The sequence below is a fragment of the Galeopterus variegatus genome, unplaced genomic scaffold (genome assembly GCF_000696425.1).
Source record: "Galeopterus variegatus unplaced genomic scaffold, G_variegatus-3.0.2 Scaffold3783, whole genome shotgun sequence".
Classification (NCBI taxonomy): Eukaryota; Metazoa; Chordata; class Mammalia; order Dermoptera; family Cynocephalidae; genus Galeopterus; species Galeopterus variegatus.
The window spans coordinates 137,347-162,727 of NW_007729894.1; the positions used below are offsets into that span (position 1 = coordinate 137,347).

Consider the following 25,381-nt stretch of genomic DNA (forward strand, 5'->3'; position numbering starts at 1 on the left):
CATAATAATCATATACATTGTATATTGACAAAATAAAAATTTAATGAAAAAAAAAATACAACAGTTCTTTAGCCGGGGTTGACAAAGGGACTGAAATGGCACAGGAGCATCCTGTGGAATGAAGGAAATAATCAGGCAAGTGGCCTAAAATGTTTATGCAGAATTGTTATGATAGTAAAAAAAAGAAGAAGAAGAAGAAAAAGAAGAAATTTAGTTGGTCTTTAATAGAGAACTAGACTAACGTGTGATATATTCATATATTGGCATAGCTAAAAGACCCTTCATAAAGACAACACATTTACATATGCATCCATGGGAAAAGACTCGTGCAGTATATTAAGCGAAAATAGGCAGATAACAGAACATAGTGTGTATATATATATACACACACAGACATATATATATATATATATATGTACACATATATATATATATTTGTTAACCAGTGTAGAGATGATAGATGTGGAGATGTGGTTGTAGACACAGACTTATCCATAAATTCGTATGTGTTTCGCTCTTCCCATGCATTTCCTTGCCCATATCCATATCTATATATGGAAAGGTATATGCACGCTGTTAGCAATTTTATCTCTGGGGTAGGTCTGGGATTAGGGGGTTCGGAGGTGCAACATTTTTACTTTCTATTTACATACTTCTGTATCATTTGGATGTTATAGAATGAGCAAGAATTATTTTGGAATAAAATACAATAAAGATATTTCCATTTTGAAAACATAAATATATATACACATGTTTTAATGTTGGTGTGATGAATTTGTACAATGAAGCAATGGTCTTATGGCTTCTCAGTAGTTCACCAGGGTTACATTTAGAATAAATCTACATCAAACTTAGCATGAGATCACATCCACCAAACAGAAAGCCAGATGCTCAGATACTGCCACCAAATACAATACCGTCAACACCAGGTTTGAAATGTAATTTGTCAGGTGGCTAGTAAAAATGTTTGTGTTTGGTTTCCTCTCCTCCTTGTTCCTCCATAAGAAACCATGAGACCTTTTCAAGAATTTATTCCTTGATGATCGTAAAAGTGATGGAGTCTCATGTGTCCCAAAACCATTTCAGCTGGAGCTGATGGGAACATCAAGATGATAACCGACCTTGCTATACTACCAGTGGAGAAACAGACCCATGGGATTCTTGTTTAAAGCCATCGTGCATTTTATTAGTATTTCTCCATTCTAAGCTATCTTCGATGATAAGAGATGCCATTCTTTAATAACACCCTTTCAAGAAAGAAGAAAAATTACAATACTTAATGGACACATGCATTGTGCACGATCCATCGAGATTTTAGAAATGTCAAAATCTGCACAAAAAAATTTAAAATGCATCCAAGATTATAGGAATATGGCCCTAGCGGCCTAAATCTGTTCTTGTTCCCAATATCTTAAAAAAGATAAGATTAAACTTCCAAAAAAGTTAATTGAAAAATATTTAAGGAAGGATCTATTACAATCTTGGAAGAATGTACAGTGACATCCAAGATTTCCTTGTTTTCACTGAGGGCACAGAAATGGATCTGCCAACTCTTTTCAGATGTTTTGCTATGTTGAGAAAGATCCCAGGCTGAGCCAAATCTGTGATGCTTTCTGTGATCTATTAGCAATGTCTGCTATGGAAGCAAGGAGGGCTGACACCATAAATATACCGCTCCTAGTCCAGACAGATCAATTTCACTGAAACAAAATCTCTTCAAACGCTTGCACTCTCCTCTCTCGTCTATCAATTTGATCAAACATAACTAACTGAAAGTTTAGAGAAGTGAAGGGTGGTTAAGGATATTTTCACTGGAGCAAATCTGATCTCTAGCCACCTATGAGCTCAGTTTTTAAAGTGTCCTAATAGGAACCTTATGGCTGGGACAGCTGGGTGTCAGTGGGTCTTCTTTGAGCAGCTATTTGCAGTAACCTGCAGCTGTCATAAGAACCAGGTTCTTGGCGACATCGATTTATTAGGCAGAGGTAAGAGGTAAGAAATGCCCTTTTGCCACTAAATTTTATGGGGATATGTGACCACGGATCCAGGGAGGAAGTAAAAACATTTTTGGGGCTTGGTAATTATAAAGGCCAAGAAAATCCTAACAGAGCTTATCTTGTGATAGCAGCCCTCAGCATACTCCTGGGAAAAACTCTCATAACCCCAAGATAATCTGGGTCCCTGGACTGAGGTACAGTGACATTTATGGTGCACTTGTTCTCTGGTCTCTACAGCCTTCAAGGCTTTTTGGTTCCTTGGCTTCTCAGCTAGAAGAAACTTTGTAGTTCAGCCTTTTTATGTTACAAATGAGGTCTGGAATGGGGATGGAATTTATCCAAGGTCACGCAGAAATTAAGTGGCAAAATCAGGACATGAACACTGGGTTTCTAGCTCCAGAGAAGTGTTTTGCTCTCTTTCCTTTACACTTAAATGTTCTGCACAGTTGCTAACCCTTGAGAGGCACAAATTTGTCAAAATCACTCTTTTGTTTAAAATCTTTACTTGGCTTCTGGAAGAAAGGACAAACTCCTGAAAACACAAGAGCCATCATGATGTGACCCTTGCTAAATTCTCTGGCCTTGTTATTCTTTTTTCCTTTTCCCTCTCACCTTGAACTCTCTGTTCCAGTGAGACTTACACTTTTTGACTGAAGCTAAATTCTCTGGCCTTGTTATTCTTTTTTCCTTTTCCCTCTCACCTTGAACTCTCTGTTCCAATGAGGTTTACACTTTTTGACTGAAGTATATTCTCTCACCCCACCCATCTTTGCATTGGATGACATACATCCTTCTGATGAGAACACTCTCCCCCTTCCACCTGGAGGACTCATGCTCGTTCTTTGAATTTAAACATAAACTTCTCTTCCTTCTCCAGGGTTCTTCCTTTAGCTCCAGGCTTAGCTCTAGCTCTCTGCATTTGGAATCTTGTCACTCCAAGTGTGCTTTTTGGACCAGCAATATTAGCATCAACTGACAGCTTGGCAGAAATGCAGAATCTCAGGCCCAGCCCAGACCACTGCATCAATTTGAATTTTCACAAGGTCCCCAAGTGATTCTCATGCACATTAGGTTTGGGAAGCACTGCTCTAAAACACCCGTCCATCCTCATTTTCTTAGCATGTGTCTTGTGACGTGTTTTCCTGCAACTGCCTGCAGCCCGGTCTTTTCCTCACTAGATGCTGAGCTTTGTAAAGACAGGATCTGTCTTCTTCACCCTTTTATTTCCAACCCCCGGGACAGGACCTGGAACATAGTACATTATCAAGAAATCATGAATTAATTAATGAAATGATGCCTCTTGAAGTCTTTTCATATTTGCAAAGACATTGCATTTTTTAGAATGTTAGAGGGTCTTAGAATTCATGGAATTCAGTTATTTCCAACTGTGATCTACAGATACTTAAGAGTTTAGAAAGTCTTAAGGCACCCTTGGGGTTGGGTGGGGTGGGGGGCGTAGAAGAGGAGGCCTAGCGGGTGGGGCACCAGGCCAGCCAATGTACCTTCTGCCAGATCAACTCTGAAATCATCTGGACCACACATATTATCCACCTATTCCACGAGTAATTATCTAGCATCTACTTAGAAAAGTGAATAGGACATAAAGGATCACTAACTATACATAACTTACACTGTAGTGGGGAAGAGAGATAATACATAAATGAACATGTAAGCAAGTAAGATACTAAAACTAGTAAATGCAATGCAGAGAATTAAAACACGAGGGTATAAGAGAGTTGAATAGGTGCAAATTTTAGAAAATTCTCTAAGGAAGTGGCATTCTAGCTAAGACCGGGGGTTCTTTGTAACAAATTCCACTGATTAAAAACAAAAAAAGAATGTCACCATACTAGTTGATCCTGATCATTGTACAGACGAGGAGACTGAGAGCCAGAGGGAGCAGCACCCAAAATTGCACAGTGAGTGTATGAGCAGAGCCAGGATGGATTAGGACACAGCACCCTTTATTCTTGCTGACATGCCAGTGTGGGATGTTGGGGCAATCTGATATCCCCTCTAGGAGACTAGAAAGACTAGAGGAGGAGGAAGCTGGGTGGCACAGGTGGAAGTGGGCAGACAGTGGCTGGTGACTGGCTGACGGAGGTTAGTGGGTTATTGCAGTCCATTACCTAGTGGGTTGCCCTGCCTCTGTGGTGGCCAGGAGGTCTTTCCAGAAGATTTATGTCCTGGAGGGTCAGAAAGAATCCCAGCCAGTTGTAAAGACAAAGTCAGGAGTGGAGCTCCGGTTTAGCTTCCACTCAAACTCCCTGAGCCCTGTGGGGAAGCCCAGTGAAGTGGAAAGCCTTTCTTTTCCATGGGCAAGGTGGCAGCTGAGATGACTCACGTAGCCAGTGCCTTTCATCTGGGGCTCTGTACTTGTGCCTGCCAGTCTGCCCTCTTGTTGCTTTTATCTAGAGAACCTTCCTTTCATGTGAAAGGGAGAAAGTTAAAGTCCTGGGCCCAACAGAACTGATAAGGCCAACTCCTGGAAGAATCCCCTTTATCCCCTGACTNTGCCTCTGTGGGTGGCCAGGAGGTCTTTCCAGAAGATTTATGTCCTGGAGGGTCAGAAAGAATCCCAGCCAGTTGTAAAGACAAAGTCAGGAGTGGAGCTCCGGTTTAGCTTCCACTCAAACTCCCTGAGCCCTGTGGGGAAGCCCAGTGAAGTGGAAAGCCTTTCTTTTCCATGGGCAAGGTGGCAGCTGAGATGACTCACGTAGCCAGTGCCTTTCATCTGGGGCTCTGTACTTGTGCCTGCCAGTCTGCCCTCTTGTTGCTTTTATCTAGAGAACCTTCCTTTCATGTGAAAGGGAGAAAGTTAAAGTCCTGGGCCCAACAGAACTGATAAGGCCAACTCCTGGAAGAATCCCCTTTATCCCCTGACTGAGCTCTCATCCTGTCCCTGGAGGGCCTCAAATTCTTGGCAAGCCATTGCAAGTGTTGAAAGGGCTGGGGATGACAGCCTTCCATGTCATACTCAGTGCAACTCTGGACAGTTCATTTAACCCCATGGGGCCTCGACTTCCTTATCATCCAAAAAATGGGAAGAATACCCTACAGAGCCATTTTGAAGCTTTTGAAAGCATGATGTGCCACTAATGATTTCAGGAAGTCATGCAATTCTCTCCAACACCTCAGTGCTAGCCTAACCCTGAATACTGCAGTCTCCCAAGGAATATTATCACAACAGGCTGTAGGGCCTCACTGCCTCCTTCTTGCCTTGGCCCCTCTAACCACACTTCAAACTGCAGCCAGAGGGATCTTTCTTGAGAATCTGAAAATATCACCCCCCTGTGAAAAACACTTGAAAGCGTCTTATTACCCTAGGGAGATAATCTAAACTCCTCAACCCAACTTAAAGGGCATTGAGGATCCGGCGCCTGCTCACATCCCGCTTCTTATTTCTTACCCCTCCAGCTGTCATTCAATTTGCTCCAACTACATAGAAATCCTTCAGTTCCTCCAAACACAGTATTTACCAAAGTGTAGAAGGCGTTCCTCCGGGGTAGGGGAAAGGGTTTTAGGTGGTACTCAAGGTGATCACAGGTCCAGTATGAAACAGCAGCAAACCGCATTTGGAAAAGTGGCAAGCTTACCTCTTTCATTCTCTTCCCCTCCTTCAGACGACTTTAAAAAGAAAATCTTGATTTAGGACTGTGTCTTTAACACTCCTTTTGCTAGTCTCCCTTTTAGAGGGACAGCCTCACGCTCTGCTAGGATTGAACACATTGTTTTCTGCTTTCGTTTATTGTTCTATTTGGTTTTTGCTGTTCTTGTTCCATTGTATTGAATGGTGGTTAGGTTTAACTTTCTATTAAGGGTAGATGGTACTAGTTTTCCCTTTATAGGATGATACAGTGTTCTCTTTTCAAAATATATATATATATATATTTTTTTTTTTTGGCTGGTAAGGCGATGGCAACCCTCGGCACGGCATGGTCCGTACCACGCTCAGCCAGTGAGCTCACCAGCCATCCCTATATAGGATCTGAACCCGCAGCCTCAGTGCTACCAGCGCCACACTCTCCGAGTGAGCCATGGGGCCAGCCCTCAAATATATTTTTAATAAGAAATGAATCTAAGAAAGAAATATCAAATAAATCGAGTGCATATGGCATGATGAGATGGGAAAAGTCATAAAGATACCAGGCAAATGATCAAAATTTGAGAAGAAAACCCCTGCTCTAATGTAATATTGTCTCCTTAGCATTTCCTAGTCTAGTCGCTCTGCCTCAAATACTCTACCCTCCACCCCTTTCACTTACCTAACTCAGTCATTAGGTCTCAAAGTCTCCATCCCTGGACAGCCTTTACTGGGTTACCCAAACCAGGTGCCCACTCTCATCTTCCCAAAGGGTTCTGCTCTTCTGCTACCAAGACACTTATCATTCCTGTTCTTTGTAATTGCTTATTTAATTACCTGCAACAGGAAGCTATGTGTAGGTAACGACTGTTTCTGCCTTTTTATCACTGCATCATCAGCAACCACCGTATATGAGGCACTGTTAAGTACATGCCAAATGGATAAACGCATGGTGGTGTTGGATGCGAGACATGAACGGCAACCACCCTTGCATGTACTATTTTATGAAGCTTCTGAAGACAGTGACTGTGCTCTGGTTCTGTTTGAATCCTCCGTGGCACAGTCACTGCTAGGGACAAAAATAATGCCTTAATACATATTTAATTAATTAATTAATTTAGACATAGACACTAATGGACTTTAGTCAAGGTCATAGCTATTTACTCTTAAAAAAACAAAAACAAAACAAAACAAAAAAAGCTCAGATTTCTTATGGAAGAGTAAGAAAGGCCTTGGATTAGGGACCATGGCCCTATTTCCATGCCCCTCTGTGATCTTGGTTAGGACATAGCACTTCAAGGAATCTAAGTTTTCTATCTGGGAAACTGGAGGTGGGAGGTGGGCAAAGAGCACTGATGTCCCTCCCCTCTCTGACATTCCAGGAGTGCGAGAAGCTAAAATTCCAAGATTCTTTCATTCTTTCTGCTCATTTCCCATCTTTAGACCAGACACGACTAAGGTGACTTGTTTACTTGATAAAGCTCATTCTCAGCCTACGGGGAAAAAGGTCCAGTAAAGTCAACCAGAAGCAAGAAGAACACACCCCTTCACTCACAGTCGTACACCCCTACCTGGGCCCCAGCTCATCCTCACTCCTCCAGACGAAGTCGCCGAACTTCTCATAGTGAGAGTTGTAGTGGTGCTGGACTCGGAACAGCATCGAAGCTGAGACTTCCATCAGCGTGTTGTAGGCAGTCTGCTGCTCCTTTCCACTTGTGTACCCATTGTACAGGTTGTAGATCTTGTCAGCTATCTCTGAGAGGGAAGAAGTGCAGGAACAGATCACGGGGCAGTGGGAGAGCGTGAGGACAGAAGCATGGCTTGCAGCAAGGAAAGCACAGCTGTACGGGATTTGCATGGTCTTTGGGAGCAGAAAAATCTTAATTTCACCCTGAGGATGTCATTGATTAATTGTATTCAGATTTCTTATCTATTATCTGGAGATAACAGTGTCTACTCTGGAGGTGCATTGAGAGAACTAAATTAAAAAGTGTATGCAAAGCACTCAGTACAAGGCCTGGCACAAAGTTAGAGCTCATAATTGTAAGCTTAATTGTTAATATAATTATTGTATCCATGATTTAATAGAAAATTCCAAACAAGTGCAGAGGCTTAAATAAACTGTCTTGGCTCATCTCAATACCCTTCTATCTCCTGTCTGTATTATTTCCAACACATTTCTGTGACAAGCTCTGATTGGTCCCTGTTCGAAAACCTTTCAAAGAAAATCCAAACTCTTCTGCTCATCAATTATGGCCATTCCTGTTCCTTCAGTCACTCCTACTAATAAATGTAATTTAAATTCATCATGAGTAGAAGGCACATTCTTTCCACTTTAAAGGCTCTGATCAAAATCTGTATGTGTCCCCAAATTGTTATTAACAAGTTACTTCTAGGAGAATCTGGGGAATTTAGGGTCAGGATAAGAGGAGTATTTACTTCACACTATTTTTGACCCTGATTTTAATTTTTCTTATTTTTTTAATCATGTGGATGCATTATTTTAAAATAACAATAACAAAATTACCAGGAAAATATCTCAAATCCTTTCCCCTTTGAGGTGCAATGGCTCTCTGTCTCCTCTTGTCTGGTAGCACATAAGACACTTATTATTGAGCTTAGAATTGAGCCATTTGTGAGAATGTCTGTCTCTCCACATACACTGTGAACTCCTAAATGGTGCAGACATGTCACAACTGCATTGTTGTACCAGGGCTTTTGGGAAATATTTACTGAGCCTGAAGTAGCCCACAGGACTCATGACCTACCATCACATTTTTCCAGTCTTGATATAGAAACTACATCTACACATTCTCCAAGAGCTAACTATATGGTGTATCTGATTGATTGGTTGTATTTTTTCAGGTGCTTTTGCCTGATGTTTACAACTTCATGGGCCAGAAGCAGCAGAAAGGTTTAATCTTCCATGAAAACTCTGACTGATAGTCACTGACTGTAGCTCTGTGCTGAGGATTCTGGGGCCACCTCTGGTCTGGATGGGACAGTGTGCTGTGATCTGCTAATGATGTCTGCCATGGGCACAACTAGGTGAAATGGTGCTTATTTGCTGGCCCTGGCATAGACTTCAGTGGAAGAATGTGATCGGTCCCTAAGAAGCCCAGGCTAAGGGACAAGATAGAGCCATGGGGTTCTGACTGTCTACCGTTCCTGGCCTGTAAGTCAGAATATGAACAAATTCCATAAAAGAGGAGCAAGCACAGATATAGCTAGTCAATCTCATTTTTTCCCCTTTGTCGCTTTGATTAATTTACCTCCATGTTCCTCCTGCTCCCTCAGTTTCTTCACTTTCCTCTCCCTGTGCCAGTGTGTGTGCATGCGTGTGTGCGTGTGTGTGTGTGTGTGTGTCTGGTGGTTAGTGACTGACTGTTGAATGCTGAACTTAGGGGAAATGTGGTAGTTCTCTGGGAAGTCAAGAAATGGGTCACCTACCTTCTGCCTTGTTGTCATCCACCAATGGACAGGCTGTCCTCAGGGTCACCGTGCTGAGCTCTGAGTGCCTCCCCCGTGTATCCACAGCATACAGAGTGAACCTGTTGCACAACAAGAAAACAGAGTATGGGGCTGTGACTTCACAGAAGGCCCTGGAAGCTGCCAAGAAGAATGCAAAATCTGGCATGGGATGCTTATGCTGTAGGAGAAATGATTTAGGGAAAAAAATGGGATAATTATAAAGCATTTATTGAGCATCAACTGCCTAATGGGCACTTAGTACTTAATCTACTAGTCTGCAATTAAGCAAGCCTAAAAGGAAGGGATTTATTATCACCCACAATGAGGACACTGAGATGTAGACTGTGTACCTTTCCATGAACTCACAGTTACTGAGGAACAGTACAGGGGTTTGAACTCAAGCAATCTAAGTACAGGCCCTGAGAAAAAAGTCCCAATACTATCCTGTAGGGCTAGATATCCCAGTTTTTATATTGTTTCATTCATTTGTTTAACAAACACTTACTGAGCACTAACTATGTGCCGGAAACTTTTTTAGGTGCTAAGTTTATAAAGGTAAATAAAAGAGCTCAAGTCCTTGCTTGCATAGAGCTAATCAAAAAGTAGATAAAAAATCAGATAATGGTAAGTGTGATAGAGAATATAACAAGATAATGTGAAAAAGACTAATGTAGGGGTGTGGGATGCATGTGCTTTAGACAGGGTAGTTCATAAAGGCCTTCCTGAGAGGGGAGGCTTGAGCTGAGAACTGAAAAAATGAGAAAGAACAAGCTTATGGGAGGAAGACGTGGGGAAGAACATTCCTGGAAGGGAGATCACCTCATTGCAAAGGCCCCGAGGAGAGGAGGAGCCCGCCCTGTTGAAGGAATAGTCAGCTGGTGTGGCTGGAGATAAGTGAGATAAAATGAAAGGGCGGTAGGAGAGCTTGTAAGCTATGACAGGGAGCCTGGGAGTTATTCTAGGTACAAGTCATGTCCCCACCTGTCTGTGATGTCATTTGAAGCTGCATGCTGTATTGGTGTGAGTAGACATAGCCTGTGTGGCCTTAGAAGGGGAGAACTGGTAAAACACAGACCTGGTGAGTTCAGGTCTAATCCAGAGCACAGAATTCTTTCTAGAGCAGTGCAGCCTCTCTTCTGTCCTACTTTGAGGAGACTGTGACCCTCATACCTCCAGATCTCCAAGTTCTGTGGTTTACACAAAGTCTAAGGAGGGAGCAGAGAAGACATTCCAGAGAAGGTGAGCTTCAGAGGCCTGGGACAGTCCGAAAAGAAGGGTTGGGCATCTGAGTGTCCTGTCTTTGTCACACCACCCTTTTTCATCAGCCTGTGACATAGAAGCAGGAGTGTGGTGTGGATACAGGGCGCTCTGTGTAAGCAAAGGACTGGGGTTCTAGTGGCCCTATGTCCTGTCCTCTTTCCCCAGCACTTCAACTTATCTCATGTTATAAAACGGGCATGATGGTGTGATTGCCAAGTTTCAGAATGGTGAGCCCTGATTGACTGTACATATGAGGCACTTAATAAATATGAGCTGATTGTAAAAATTAGTTAATACATGCTAAGATCTTAATATGTGTCAAGCACTGAGCTGACCAGTTTTACCCACATTATTGCAATTAATTCCTCCAATCAGTCCTAAGAGATAGGTATTATTACTCTAATTATTTTATATATGTTTCTCAGAGATGGGATGCAGCTTGCCCAGAACCACATAGTAATTAGTGGGACTGGCCATTTAAGACTAGGTTTGCCTGACGCCAAAGCCCATGCACTTAACCACTGTCAGCTATTGCCTTCTGGCAACACGTCTGTGCATATCAACTGTGTAGAGATATAATTCCATCAGCTGCACTTGCTGACCCCCAAATATGTTGAGGCAGTGCCATTTCATATGTTTCTCTAATTTTAAGGAAACATGCTAAAATAATCACCCTTATTGTCTTCGTCTTTTAGAAGAGGGAACCGAAGACAAAAAAAATTAAGCAATGTGTCTGAAGTCACAGATTCAGAAAACAAAAGAACCAAGACTATGGTTTATATTACTCTAAAACCCATACTCTTTGCTCTCAGCTGCCATTGTGCTGGTCCAGCTCTACCACTCACTGGTTTACTAAGGCCTGAACTTGGTAATCTACATGGTCCCTTCCAGCTTTAATAGCCCATGACTTGATTCCTCAAAGGTTGTTTTTACAAAAGTTATCAAGAATCAAAACTTCTTGGTACCAGGGAAGCAGGCGGTGACAGAGCTTGGTCTTGGAGATGGCCTGACATGGGTTCACATTCTAATCCTACTACTTTGCTCTATGACCTTGAGCAAGTCACTTCACCTCTCTGAGCTCCCTTCATCTCTCTGCACTGGGTACCTGTGATAGGAAGACCACCACCCACCTCACAGGTTCAGTGAGGATGGATGTAAAATGTAAGCACTCTATGAGGTGAGTTATCATTGGAAAGCCATGTGAAAGGATTGGGAATAAGATCACACACACAAAACCTCCGGATGTGAACGTAAACAAGTGGCAAAGTGGGCAGGTAAGAACAGTTTTGGGTAACACTGTGCAGACACTTATCATCCACACACCAACCCATCTAGGAAGTGGCAGAGGCAGGATCCAAACCACAACCTGGAGGTCCCAGAGGGTGTATACTTCAGCTTGGTTATAGCTACAAGCTACAACACTGTCATGGTACTAGGCACATGGTAGGCACTGCATAAATGTTTGTGTAAATGAATGAACCTGCGCATACCATATCTCATTTCTCAATTTCAGTTTCTCTACAAATAAAATGGGGATAATTTTACAGACAGTGCATGGCTGTTTCAAGGGTTACATGGAGTGATGTGTGAGACAGCAACTTGTAAGTAGAAGATTTTTGTAAAGACAATATATAGAACACTTATTTGTTCAAAAGTACACATTTTTAACAATGCTTCCTTGGGGTTAGAGGAGAAGGAGATGCATTTTGACTGGGGGAATGTGGAAAGCTTGTAGTGAATGGAATATGTGAATGAAATCTCAAAACATGAGGAGCTGGAATGTTTTTTAACACCACTTTCCACAGGCCATTTATGTTTCTTGAGGAGAAGGAGATGCATTTTGACTGGGGGAATGTGGAAAGCTTGTAGTGAATGGAATATGTAAATGAAATCTCAAAACATGAGGAGCTGGAATGTTTTTTAACACCACTTTCCACAGGCCATTTATGTTTCTGTGGTCCTTCTGCAATACATTTCCCCCACCAAGAGGGCCTAGGGTCGCCTCTCTGCTTAGCCAAGCAGCATGAATAACAGCATGCAGGGGAAGAAGTAGTCTTAGGTTTTCAAGTTATAAAGCCTGGGTAAAATTCTTGCTTTCTCCAATTTCTGGTTGTGTATTCTTTGAGAAGTCAGTTTCCCTTCTCTGAGCCTCAGCCTCCTCACCTGTAAAATAGGGTGAAATTCTCCATATCTCACAAGTTGGGAATCAAGACTCCATGATATAATGATCATAGGCCTGGTTCCATCTTTGCTCCCTAAAAGGTAGCTTCTGTTTTTGTTATTGCAGTAAGCAAACATGTCAGTGGAGGCTTCAGGATGCAGAAGGCCTCAGGCCACCCTGCTGGGGAGTGTGAGGAAAGAGGAAGATGTCAGCTTCACAGGCCTAGGTCAAAAGTCACAAGGGCATGTGCTTTCTGCCTGTCTCAGCTGTAATTGTAGAACTGTTCCAGAGACACATCTGAAAGCTGTTAGGGGACCAGGCAGAGCCTGAAGGGGCTCTTAGTAGGGGGAGAAAGTGGTGATCCCTGATGTGGAGAAGAAGGAGAGAGGGAGAGTGAGAGACTGAGAAACAGACACATGTACACGCCACACACAAACCCATAGAGCAGAAAGTGAAAGAGGGAGAGACAGAGAGAAACAAAGACAGACAGACGAGGGGTAGGTGGATACAGCCAGACCTCTGTGTTTCTCAGGGGATCAGGAGAGTGTCAGCCACTCTCTGCTGAGTTCTGTCATGTTCTCTCTGAGGCAGACTGAGGCTCACTGATAATCTGAACCAAAACTCCTGAGCCATCACCTAACTCTGAATCCTCATTTTATGAGTGGAGAAACCAAGGCCCAGGAGGGAAAGCGACTTGCACAAGGACCCACTGCCAATAAGTTCAGAGCACAAACGCCAGCCTTCCTGACTCCTCCTCTAGTGCTGTCTGTACACTGCCATGCCCCTTGTGCCACTGGCCGACCCAGGTCCATGCCTACTCATGGGATGCTTTCATCATAAAAGAAGTGCCTCTAAGGATAAAGGTGGGAGGGTTAATTAAGAACCTACAGCTCCAAGTCCAAACCATTACCCTTCCTTTTCCTGACTTGTTTCGGGGCAAGAACACTGGCCATGGTGGCTGAAAATGTGAGTTCAAGTCCCAGCTCTTCCACAGACTGTGTGGCATACATCTTGGTGACCTAAAGTAATATGGTCTCAGTATATTGCGAGGTTGGGAAATCATCATGTCGAAGGGATACCTATACTCCAATGTTGATTGCAGCACTATTTACAATAGCCAAGACAAATCATCATGTCGAAGGGATACCTATACTCCAATGTTGATTGCAGCACTATTTACAATAGCAAAGACTTGGAACCAGCCCAAATGTCCATCATCAGATGAATGGATAAGACAACAGATGAGTGGATATGGAAAATGTGGTATATCTACACAATGGAATTCTACTCTGCTATAAAAAAGAATGAAATACTACTATTGGCAGCAACATGGATAGACTTAGAGAAAATTACATGAAGGGAAATAAGTCAGGCACAGAAAGAGAAATACCACATGTTCTCACTTATTTGTGGGAGATAAACATAAATAAATAAATGCACAAAAAAACAGTGGGGTCAGGGAAGAAGACACAGCAATCACAATTCCTTGAACTTGTTAAGATAAGTGAACAGATATGATGTTGATGGGTGGGAGGGGGGAGAAGGAGGGTGGAGGAAGAAATCAGTAAAGGGACATAAAAATCAACTACATTGTATATTGATAACATTTTTTAAAAAAGAAATTAAAAACAAACAACAATAACAACAAAAAAACAACCACCACCACCACCACTGAAAAACTGTGCGGGGAAAGTACTTTTAAATGTTTCTTCATTGTTCTTAGGACTTCATCATCCTCAGGACATCCTCCTCCTCATCAATCCGAACCTCAGAACAAACTCCTCTCCTCCCACCACCACCACCACTGAAAAACTGTGCGGGGAAAGTACTTTTAAATGTTTCTTCATTGTTGTTAGGACTTCATCATCCTCAGGACATCCTCCTCCTCATCAATCCGAACCTCAGAACAAACTCCTCTCCTCGGGGCTCCCAGTGCAGCTCCTGTTGTTCTCCATTTGACAGTACTCTACCACTGAGCCCCAAATAAGTTCTGGCCACAGCCCCAGGCTTGTTTGCTGATCTGTGCTTCCTACTCTGTTTCGTAGTAGAGGCATATCCAACCACTGATGGTTCCAGAACATGCCTCCCACCTCTTGGCCTTTGCACCTGCCACCCCTCAGCCTGGGTCACCCTTCTCCTTCATCACCTGATCCCCCCAACCTCCACCTTGTCCGTGAAGTGTCATTCAAACCTCATCTCCTCCTGGAAGCCTGTTTGGATGGGCCCTTTTCCCTGCATGGTGCCATGTCACATGGCTAGGTCAGGGCCCTGTCACTGCTCTCTTGCCTCATGAGTCTGTGAGTGTCTTCAGGACCAGAATACAGCTCTGGCCATCTCTAAATACCTATACCTGGTGCACCAACGCTCAGCAAATACTGGCTACAATGAATGACATACTGAATGAATGGCAGCCAATTGTGAGGTTCATTTCCCTTTTCTGTAAATTGGTCTTTTGATATGGAAAATGAACAAAAGTTGATTAGGTGATGAAAAGGGAAGGGCTAGCAGAAGAGCTAAAGGCATGACTCAGGAATCAGACAATTTGGACTTTAAAAAAAATTCTTTTACTGAAACATAATTGATTGTACATACCTGTGGGGGTACTGCATTGAATATCAATAACCATGTACAATAGGTGGTGCTCAAATCAGGATAATTAGTATATTCAGCATTACATAATGTAATCATCTTTGTGTCCCTTTACCAATTTCTTGCTAACCCTTCCTCCTCCTCCCCGTTTCCCACCTCTGGTAACAGGGCTGAGCCAAGCATTCCCAGAAGACAATTTGGTTTTAAATGCTGGCTCCCCACATATGGGCTGTGTGAGGCCTTGTCTTAGTCTCCTCACCTGTAAAACGGGACTCATAATATTAAAACCCACAGCGTAGGGTAGTTGTTAGAACAAAATTGGTTGCAGTACAGAAGATGTTCAGAGTGGTATCTGGCATGTGTTAAGCAATCAGTGAGCAATGGCTGTTGATACTGCTATCATTTGTATTGGTATTTTGCCTCTGCCCAAGGCTCTGACTTCACCCCCACCCAGAGTAAGTGGTCACAGTGGAGATCAGAGGAGGGTGGAAAGGAAGCTGTTGTTGGTCCCTTCCAAGACCCCCAGACCTCCTCGCAGCAGGGGTGAGAGAATGAAACCAAGAAGTTAATTGGCGGTGAGAGCTTCTCACGGATCTGACAGGGGGTAAGAGCAGGGACAGAGCCCCAGAGGCCCGCGTCAGGCTCGGGTCCCCGAGAGGACAGGAGAATGCGTTTGAAGTCTCCAGGCCAGTGCCTGCTCTTCCCCAGCCGCCGCATGATTTAGGCATTCTGAGGAGGCTGAAGTCTCCTTGCTGATTTGAAGGGAAACAGATGTTTCCAGGCCAGAGGCCCTGGTCTTGTAAAGTGCTCCTTCCCCCCACACAGCTTTGGCAAACAACTTCCCATTAGCTCAAGCCCACCCCTCCCAGTCCTCTACCATCACTCCCCTCCCTGCCATTCCCAGCCCAGTGTGGCAGTCAGGGGTGGTGGGAAAACACTGGGTCCCAGCTCCAGCTCTCGATCTGAGCAGCTGGATGGCCAGGGACACCTAGCTGCCCTCCTCTGAGTCTCAGTCTCCTGTCTCTGCAGTGAGGGAATTGGATCAAGAACACCTATCACCTCTGAGGGATAGGTTAGATCTGATATTTTAGCAACTAAGGATTTTTTTCTCTGGTAGAACTGGTCTTATCCATCCCAGACCTTTCTCCACTAGAATCTGTCGCAAAGAGCACGGGCTTGCAAATCAGACCTCACTGGGTTTCAATCTGAACAGCACCAGCTACTGGGCAAGTAGCAACTCAAACACTGAGTCTTAGTTCCCCTATTAGTAAAATAGGAACAAATGTTCCACCCCATGGGGTTGTGAGAAATAAATCAGAATTCATTCTCCCCACTAGTATTTTAGGTTTCCTGTGTCAAAACTGAGCACCTCTTCCCTGTGCTACCCAGGATGCCCAGACTGGACCCAGAGTCAGCATGCTATAATGTTTGTAATTGATTATTGGTGGGAAGACTGCTAGGCACCCTAGAGTCTAAGCCTTGGGTTCTTAATCCAGCTCTGCTCTAGTAGTAGAAAGAGTTCTGAATTTCTGATCCACAGAATCCATGAATGGAATAATATGGTTGTTTTCAGCTGCTAAGATTTGGGGTCATTTGTTATGTCATCAATAGTAAGTGTGTAACAACCCCCAAGCATTGAGAGCAGCGTCCACAAACTGCAGCCTAAATTTGGCCTGCTGCCTGTTTTTGTAAAGAAAATTTTAGGGAACACAGCCACATGTTTTTTTTTTTTTTCTCATTTTTAACATATTCTCTTTGGCTGCCTTCACAACACAATGGCAGATTTGAGTAATTGCAATAGAGACCATAGGGCCCACAAAGCTAAAATATTTACCATCCGGACCTGTAGAGAAAAGTTTGCCAAACCCAGTGTAGACCTTTAATGGTATTTAACAGAATGTCTTTTGCTTACATTATTTCATATGATCCCAGGGTTAGAAACCATTCCCATTTTACAGATAGGCTTGAAGAGTTCAGATGATATGTCTAAGGCCACACAGCTCTTTTGACTCCAGGTTTAATGCCGCAGCTGACTGCTGGAGATCTAGACTCCAGTTTGGGTACTGACACTGGATGAGCAGTGTGACCTTGGGCAAGTCCACCGTGATCTGCCCTCAGTTTCCCAGCCTAGGGCATGAGCGCATTGGGCAAGGTGGTCTGGAGTGGCTGCCAGAATTTGAATGTCCAAAGTTTCCCCCAGCTGGGTGCTGGCTACCAAGCAAAATCTCTCTGTTCCCCTTTAGTCCAGGAGTATCAAACTGAGACTTGAGAATGAGCAGACAGGGGCTGCTACGGATCCCTGCTCCTTTCCACATGCAGACCGCCCACCTCCAGTTCCCCTTTAGTCCAGGAGTATCAAACTGAGACTTGAGAATGAGCAGACAGGGGCTGCTACAGATCCCTGCTCCTTTCCACATGCAGACCGCCCACCTCCAAGAACCAGAATCTGATTTTCCTATCTCCCAACTCAGGCTGTCAACCCATGCTTTCTGCCAACATAAATATTTAATTCCAGTGCCCGGCACAGAGAGACCATCATGGTATTAAGGACTCCAGTCCTGGTTTCTACTTTCAAAACAAGCCAGTCTGAGACGTAATTGGGGAGGCCCTGGCCAGGACAAAGGTGAGGCAGTCTGTGGTTGGACTCCAAACATCAGCTCTCACCACTTGCACTCCCTTCAACCTCTCCAGCTGCATGAGCTAACAGGTAAAGAATTGGGGCGGTGGGGAGCTGGCAGGGAGAGCTCTGGGGGAAGGCCAAGTCTGGGAACCAGCAATGGTGCTAAGCTCAGGCAGAAGCAACAGCAATCTAGAATCGTTGTGAGGCCTCCACTGCTCTGCCTGCCAAGCCTTCCAAAATTCACTGGTATGTGAGTATTACCCTAAAACTCACAGCAACGAGAACACGAGAGCTCAGAAATATATGATTACTGTATTGACATTGAAAATTAAATAAATATAAATTGATTTACAATTAAAGTGTGTCAAGGGTATCTCCGATACCTGACTGAGGAGTGAGTGATTATCTAGCAGCTCCACTCTGTGCATTCCTTACCACCAGGGCAACACCTACGAGGTGCCAGGTACTCTGCTAAGCAGGTGAGAAACACCCATGAAAAATAAGCATGTGGTCCTTGCTTATCTCACGGTGATGGGACATAATAATCAACTACATTGTATATTGACAAAATAAAAAAAAAAAAAATAAGCATGTGGTCCTTGCTTTATGGAGCTCACAGAAGAGCAGGGAGATGATCAAATGAACAAGAAATGGGATGCACTGCTACAAGCTCCTCGAAAGAAATGTATTCTTGTTCCCACCTTTGCTTGAGGTGTGTCCCTTCTTCCTTCTTTCAGAACAGTGAACTAAGCCTTGGCAGGGGCTACCTTGAACTATATTCAAACTGGGGTTGTCAACCACCGCCTTCTTCCTTCTTTCAGAACAGTGAACTAAGCCTTGGCAGGGGCTACCTTGAACTATATTCTACCTTGATGTATCCTCTGTCAGTGGCAAACTGGGGTTGTCAACCACCACAGGACTCTCATTTTCTTCTACGAAAAAATGGCAACAAATCTTGCCCTCTCCATCCAGAAAGCCTCTGAAGAGTAAATAAGCCAGTGTATTTGAATACGTACATCCTATGCATATGATCTCTCTGAGTTCATTCATTCACTCATCAAATATAACATGACCCCTCTTGAAAGAAAAATTCAGTTGTCACTTAGCTTGGCTTAATAGTAGTTGTTGTCCTTGTCCTTCCTAAATGATAGCACATAGTTGGACTGACCATAGTTCTTAGTTAGAAGATGATCATTTTTTAATAAGTTACCTTTGGATAAAGCAGACAAAAACTAAGTTTATGGTCCCAAGTGAAGGAATGAACTAAACATGGAATGCCCAATTATTCCATTCCAACTTGTATTCCTGAGATCTTTAAGCAAATTGTAGGCTTTTTCTTATATCTTTATTGTATATGTAGGACAGCATCTCTGAAACCCAGACATACATGATGATTTTTAAATGACTTCTGTTATAGAAACCATTTTGCAAAAAGGCGTAACTTTGAAACATGTTGCATTGCGAAAGAGAGGACATAATTTGTAAGTTTCGCCTTGTCATTAACTAGCTATGTGGCTTTGGTCAGATTATTTGACCTCTCTGTGCCTCAGTTACCTGTCTATAACCCCACAGGGATGCTGTAAAAACCAAATGGCCATTATGGATGTGAAAGTGCCGAACAGATTCCGTACACACTTCCTGGGCATCTACTCTGTATCAGACACAGTGCTGGGAGCTCTTACACAGTTGTCTTCTGTTCTCTGTACAACTGCATAAGGGGCATGCATTATTAAATCTCTTTTACAAGGAGTGAACCATGGAAGTTTGAATTGACTGTCTCAAGGCTGCAGACATAGTAGCAGTAGTTCAGCCAGGCCCCTGCATAGGTCTACTCACTTAAAGTCCAGTGCTTTTTCCAAATACATGGAATTATCAGGTATTCATTGGTCCCAACAGGGTCCTGAGTCACAGTTAAAAAGAGGTTAGAGTTTATAAGAAGGATGAACTCCATGTTCCCAACTTTTGACAAGGAAGAGACCTTACCACAGGAACATCATCACCCATTTCAAGTTTTCAACACTGACACTGCTCCTCTTCTCACATCCCATCCTAAAGCCCTTCTTGTCTTCCCTGGTGCCTTTCATGTACTAATTTTGCCAAAGCCAAACCCAGAAGAGGAGAGGCCAAGCAGAGGTCACTGACCTAGATTGGCCTTTGGGCATTAAGTTAGGGAATGCTATAGACAGGATTGTTCTTATCTCCTTCAAGCTGAGCTCAGTCCCCACCTCATACGGTAGCTGTTTTCCCATGGGTTGAGGGGTGGGAGTGGGAGGAGGGAGCAAGCCCTGCACTTGGAGTCTGATGGACTGTGTTTGTATCATGGCTCTATTTCCTGTCTCTATCACCTCTCACAGCCTTAGTTTCCCAATATGTAAAATGGAGTCAACAATACTTGCCACACACAATTGTTGTAAGAATGAAATGACGTGGGAAACACTTAGAACAATTCTTGGTACAGTGAGTGTTATCTTGCTTGTCTTGCTTACTCATGATACTCAAGTGAGGTAAAGTGCACACAGTGTTTCTTGAAAGTCAAATCCCTGGGCAAAGGCAGTGGTCCTGGAGGGTGTTGTAAGCAATAAGGACATGGTTTTTCATAAGGTTTGGTTAGAGCTCTAGCTCGTCCTCTGTAGGTATGGGCAAGTCATAGTGTCATACCACGTCCATGAGTCCCAGCTTCTGCATCAGTCACACAATGATGACAAATATCTACTTCCAGTACTCATTATGAGAAACAGAGACAATTCACACAGTGAGGCACTGGCTGAGCTGGGGTCTGAACCCAGGGCTGCCTATCTGGGAAGCCCTGGATTTGGCCCTGATTAACAATGTGACCTGGGGTGAGGTTCTTCCCCATGGACCTTGTTTTCTTTTCCTATTTAACATTGGGTAACCAGATGTCTTCACTGGTGAATTATATCAATGGTTAACACTAATAAGCAACAATCCTCTACAGACTCATCCAAAAAAATTAATGAGGAGAGAACACTGACAACTAATTCCATAAGGCCAGTATTACCCTGATACTAAAACTACACAAAGGCATTACAAGAAGAGAAAACTACAGTCCTATACCCCCTATAAATATAGAAACAAGAAAATGCTAATCAAACTTTAAAAAAACTATAAAAAGGACTATACCCCATGACTCAGTGGGATTTATCCCATGAAAGCAAGATTGGTTCAGTATATGAAAATCAATCAATGTAATACATTGTATTAATGAAATGACATTATTATCTCGATAGACACAGAAAAAGCTTTCACAAAAATCCAACACCCTTTCATGATAAAAACACTCAACAAATTATGAATAGAAAGAAACCTCTCTAATCTAATAAAAGGCACTTACAAAAAATCCACAGCTAATACCATACTTCACAGTAAAAGACTGAAAAATTTCTCCCCAAGATCAGTAACAAGACAAGGATATCTATGTTCACCATTTCTATTGAATATTGTACTGAAAGTTCTAGAAAGGGTAGTTAGGCATGAAAAATAAATAAAAGGCTTCCAGAGAGTAGAGGGAAATGTAAAACTATTTCTATTTGCAAAGACATGATTTTTGTATATAGAAAATAATAAGAAATCCACAAAATATTAGATATTAAAAAAAAGTTCAGTGAGGTTGCAGGTTATAATATTAATATATAAATATCAATTGTATTTCTATGTATTAGCAATAAACAATCAGAAAATGAAATTAAGAAATCATTCTATTTACAGCAGCACCAAAAAAATAAAACATTTAGAAATAAATTTGGCAAAAGAAGTGCAAGACTTGTACACTGAAAACTACAAACGTCATTGAAAGAAATTAAGGAAGACCTACATAAATGGAAAGACATCCTATGTTCATGGATTGGAAGACTCAACATTGTTAAAATGGAAATACTCCCAAATTTATCTATAGATTTGACATAATCCCTATCAAAATATGAGGTGATGTTTTTGCAGAAATTGATAAATTGCTCCTAAAATTCACATGGAAATGTAAGAATAGTATAGCCAAATTATATTGAAAAATAAAGCTGGAGGAATAACACATCCTGATTTCAAAATTTATTATGAAGCTATAATAATCAAGGCTATTTAATAATGGTATGAGGATAGATATAGATCAATAAAATAAAATTGAGAATCTAGAAGTAAACCCATACATTTATGGTCAATTGTTCTTCAATCAGGGTGCCAAGACAACTCAACAGGGAAAACATAGTCTCCTTAGCAATAGTCTCTTCAAGGTGTAGGACAATTGGGTAGCCACATGCAAAAGAATGTAGACCATATACAAAAATTAACCATGGGTCAAAATCCTAAATGTAAAAGCAAAAACTATAAGACATAAGAGAAAATCTTCATGACCTTGGATTAGACAATGGTTCTCTTAGATATGATACCAAAAGCACAACCAACCAAAGAAAACACAGAAACATTGGACTTTATCAAAATTAAAAACTTTTGCACTTCAAAGAACCCTATCAATAATGTGAAAAGACAGCCAGCAGAGTAGGAGAAAATATTTGCAAATCTTATATCTGATAGGAGTCTAATATCCAGAATACAAAAAGAATTATTATAACTCAACAATTAAAAAACTGTACAATTTATAAATGGGCAAAAAAATTTGAATAGACACTTCTCCAAAGCATATGTACAAATGGCTAATAAGCACATGGAAATATGTTCAACATCATTAGTCATTAGGGAAATGCAATTCAAAACCAAATGAGATACCACTTCATACCCACTAAGATAGCTATAATATAAAAGACACAAAATAACAAGTGTTAGCAAGGATGCAAAGAAATTGGAATCCTAATTTATCACTGGTAGGAATGCAACATGGTACAGCCATATTGGAAAAGAGGCTGGCAGTTCCTCTCAGAGGTAAACATAAAGCTACCACATAACCTAGCAATTCTACTCCCAAGTTTATATGCAAGAGAACTGAAAACAAATATTCACAGAAAAACTTGCATGCAAATTTTCATAGCAGCATTATGCATGACAAAAAGTGGAAAATGATGCAAATATCCATCAACTGATAAAATAATTTTTAAAAATGTGGTATATCTATACAATTGAATATTATTCAGCTATAAAAAAAATGAAGCCCTTATTCAAGCTACACTGTCACCGAACCTTGAAAACATTATGCTAAGTGAAAGAATCCAGACACAAAAGGTCATATATTCCATGATTCCATTTGTATGAAAAACCCACAAGAGGCAAATTCCTAGAGACAGAAAGTAGATTAGTGGTTGCCAGGGGCTGGGGGAGGGAGCAAGGGGAATGAATGATAATGGGTTACAGAGTTTCTTTTTCGGGTGATGAAAAATGTTCTGGAATTAGTTGTGATGGTTGCACAACTTTTTGCATATCTAAAACCTAAAATCCACTGAATTGTACACTTTTAAAAAGGTGAATTTCATGGTATGTGAATTATATCTAAAAAAAAACAAAAACAAAAACAAGCAAACAAAAAGAAACTCTGTAAAAAAAACTAAAATCCACTGAATTGTACACTTTTAAAAAGGTGAATTTCATGGTATGTGAATTATATCTCAAAAAAAACAAAAACAAAAACAAGCAAACAAAAAGAAACTCTGTAAAAAGCAAAACAAAACTGGTGGAGTCAGTTAGAAGGATCCTGCCTTGATAATGGTGGCTTTGGCAGGGGTTTGGGGCCTGGTTCTCTTAGATCTTTAGCTTTCTGATTTCTGAGTTTCAGCAAGTACCTCCTGCCCCAACCCCTGTCCCATATTTCTTCATTTAAGTAGAACGGGTTACTTAAAGGGAAAATAGGAACGTTTAATGAAACCTTAAGTGGATAGTTATGGCTCTATTTTACTCGTAAATGTAGGAATCTGAAGACTGCAAAGGAACTGTTCAAATTACTATGGTGCAGAGATAAGGGGCATGGACTTGGAAGTAGGGAAAGTTCTGTGTTTAAATATCATCTCTGTTGCTCTCAGGCTATGTGACACTGGCTAAGTATTTTGCTTCCTGCAGACTTAGTTTCTTAGTTTCAATAAAATAAACATAGTTGCACTTGGCTCAAAGGGTTGTTAGGAGGATTCCACAGATACATGCCCTTAGCCCAATTCTTTACAAATCGTAACAGCTCAATACATAGTTAGAATTACTATTCTTAATGATCCTCATCTGCATTTCTTATTTCTTTACTAAACAGAAATAAACAACTGTTTTCAATCTAGTGGGGCTTTATCTTGAACCTTTGGCATGCTCCACACAACCTGCACTGGCTGCTCTCTTTGCCTGGAATGTTCTCTCCCCAGTTCTTTCATCACCTCTTTCAAATCTTCACGCCGATGCCTCCTCTTCAGTGAGGTTACCTTTCAACAACACCCCAAATGCTACACTTCTGATATCATTCACCCAGCTCTATTTTTTCTTTATAGCATTTATGATCTTTTAATATTATATAATTTGTGTCACCCCCACTTTAATTAAAATTCATAAGAACAAAAATTTAGTGTGTTTTACTCACTGATATATCCCCAGTGCCCCAAACTGTGCCAGACCACATGGGAGACTCTCAATAAATGTTTGTTGAATATATTGACTAGATGATGGGGCTTCTATCAGTGTGGGTCTCTGAGCAACTCCTGGAATAGAACTCACTGCCAACCTGTACTGCATATGTTCAATTAGTAAGAATGAAGCTTTTGCTAGGTTATGCACTAAGATTCTGGTGTCCTTAACTCAGCATAGCTTCACCTGTTCTGAATTCTTCATGCCTCATTCACAGATGGAAGACAATAGGGAGCAACTGATTCAAGAACTGTAGATCATGCAACTGTGTATTTTGAACATTTTAGGGCAGGCATCTTGCTAGGAACTTTACATGAGTTGCCTCTGATTGTTCCATTGTCCTGCTAAGTTATAGTTTTAATTACCATTTTGTAATTGAAGGAACTGAAGCTGTGGTTTGACATGATTTTCCCAAGTTCACCCAACCAGTTATTGGCAAGCCAAGTTTTGAACCCAAGTCTGTGATTCTAAAGAACACTCCCTTTCTGCTACTATTTGATGCCCCATGGGACATTTTTAAGTACTACACCTCAGATGCATTGCCTTTAGAATGAATGAGCACATATAATGTGCTAGGAAGCCCATCTAACTTCACCACAATCTCATAAGGTAGGTGTCATTATTGCCCTCTTTGTACAGAGGAATAAATGGGAACACAGAGAGGTGAAATAACTTGCCTGGTGTGCCCTGTGTAGAAAATGGCAGAACTAGGGTTCAAACCCAGGCAGCCTGGCTTCAGAGCCAGGGCACTTAACCTGCTGCTGTGCCACATCTCAATTCTTCAGGAATTCCTGTCTTAAGCCACACCAGGTGATAATAATTCCATATTCCTCCTGAAAAGGACAGAGAAAGAGCATTTTCTTGCCTTGGGAGGGATGGATATTAGGAAATAGTCAGGATTATATTTTGGGATAAAAAATGTTGGAAAGAAAGTTTAATGTTTTGCTCTAAATTCACTGTTGACTCCCTTACTCTTTAAGCTAATCTGCTCCCTTTCAGAAAGTGAGTAGGTTTGGCTATAATGTAGGGACAATGGGATAATGGAATATACTCTTTCTTAGGTTACAGAGAGGTTCTAGCTTCTTACCTCAATAGGTCTTATCCCCCTAGGATTGCTCTTTAAGGGTAAATGTTGAGTGAGC

The 25,381-nt window shown here is 41.9% G+C and overlaps 1 protein-coding gene across 1 annotated transcript in view; it reads right to left on the reverse strand.

Moving 5' to 3' along the window:
* LOC103601543 (astrotactin-2-like) overlaps nt 1-25,381 on the reverse strand; it is a 67,932-nt gene that overhangs the window by 11,660 nt on the left and 30,891 nt on the right. Inside the window, exons 3-5 of the mRNA XM_008585977.1 lie at nt 9,031-9,131; nt 7,152-7,335; nt 5,094-5,121 (exon numbers count right to left, since the gene is read on the reverse strand). Coding sequence (XP_008584199.1) covers nt 5,094-5,121; nt 7,152-7,335; nt 9,031-9,131 — 313 coding nt within the window. The remainder of the gene's footprint in view (nt 1-5,093; nt 5,122-7,151; nt 7,336-9,030; nt 9,132-25,381) is intronic.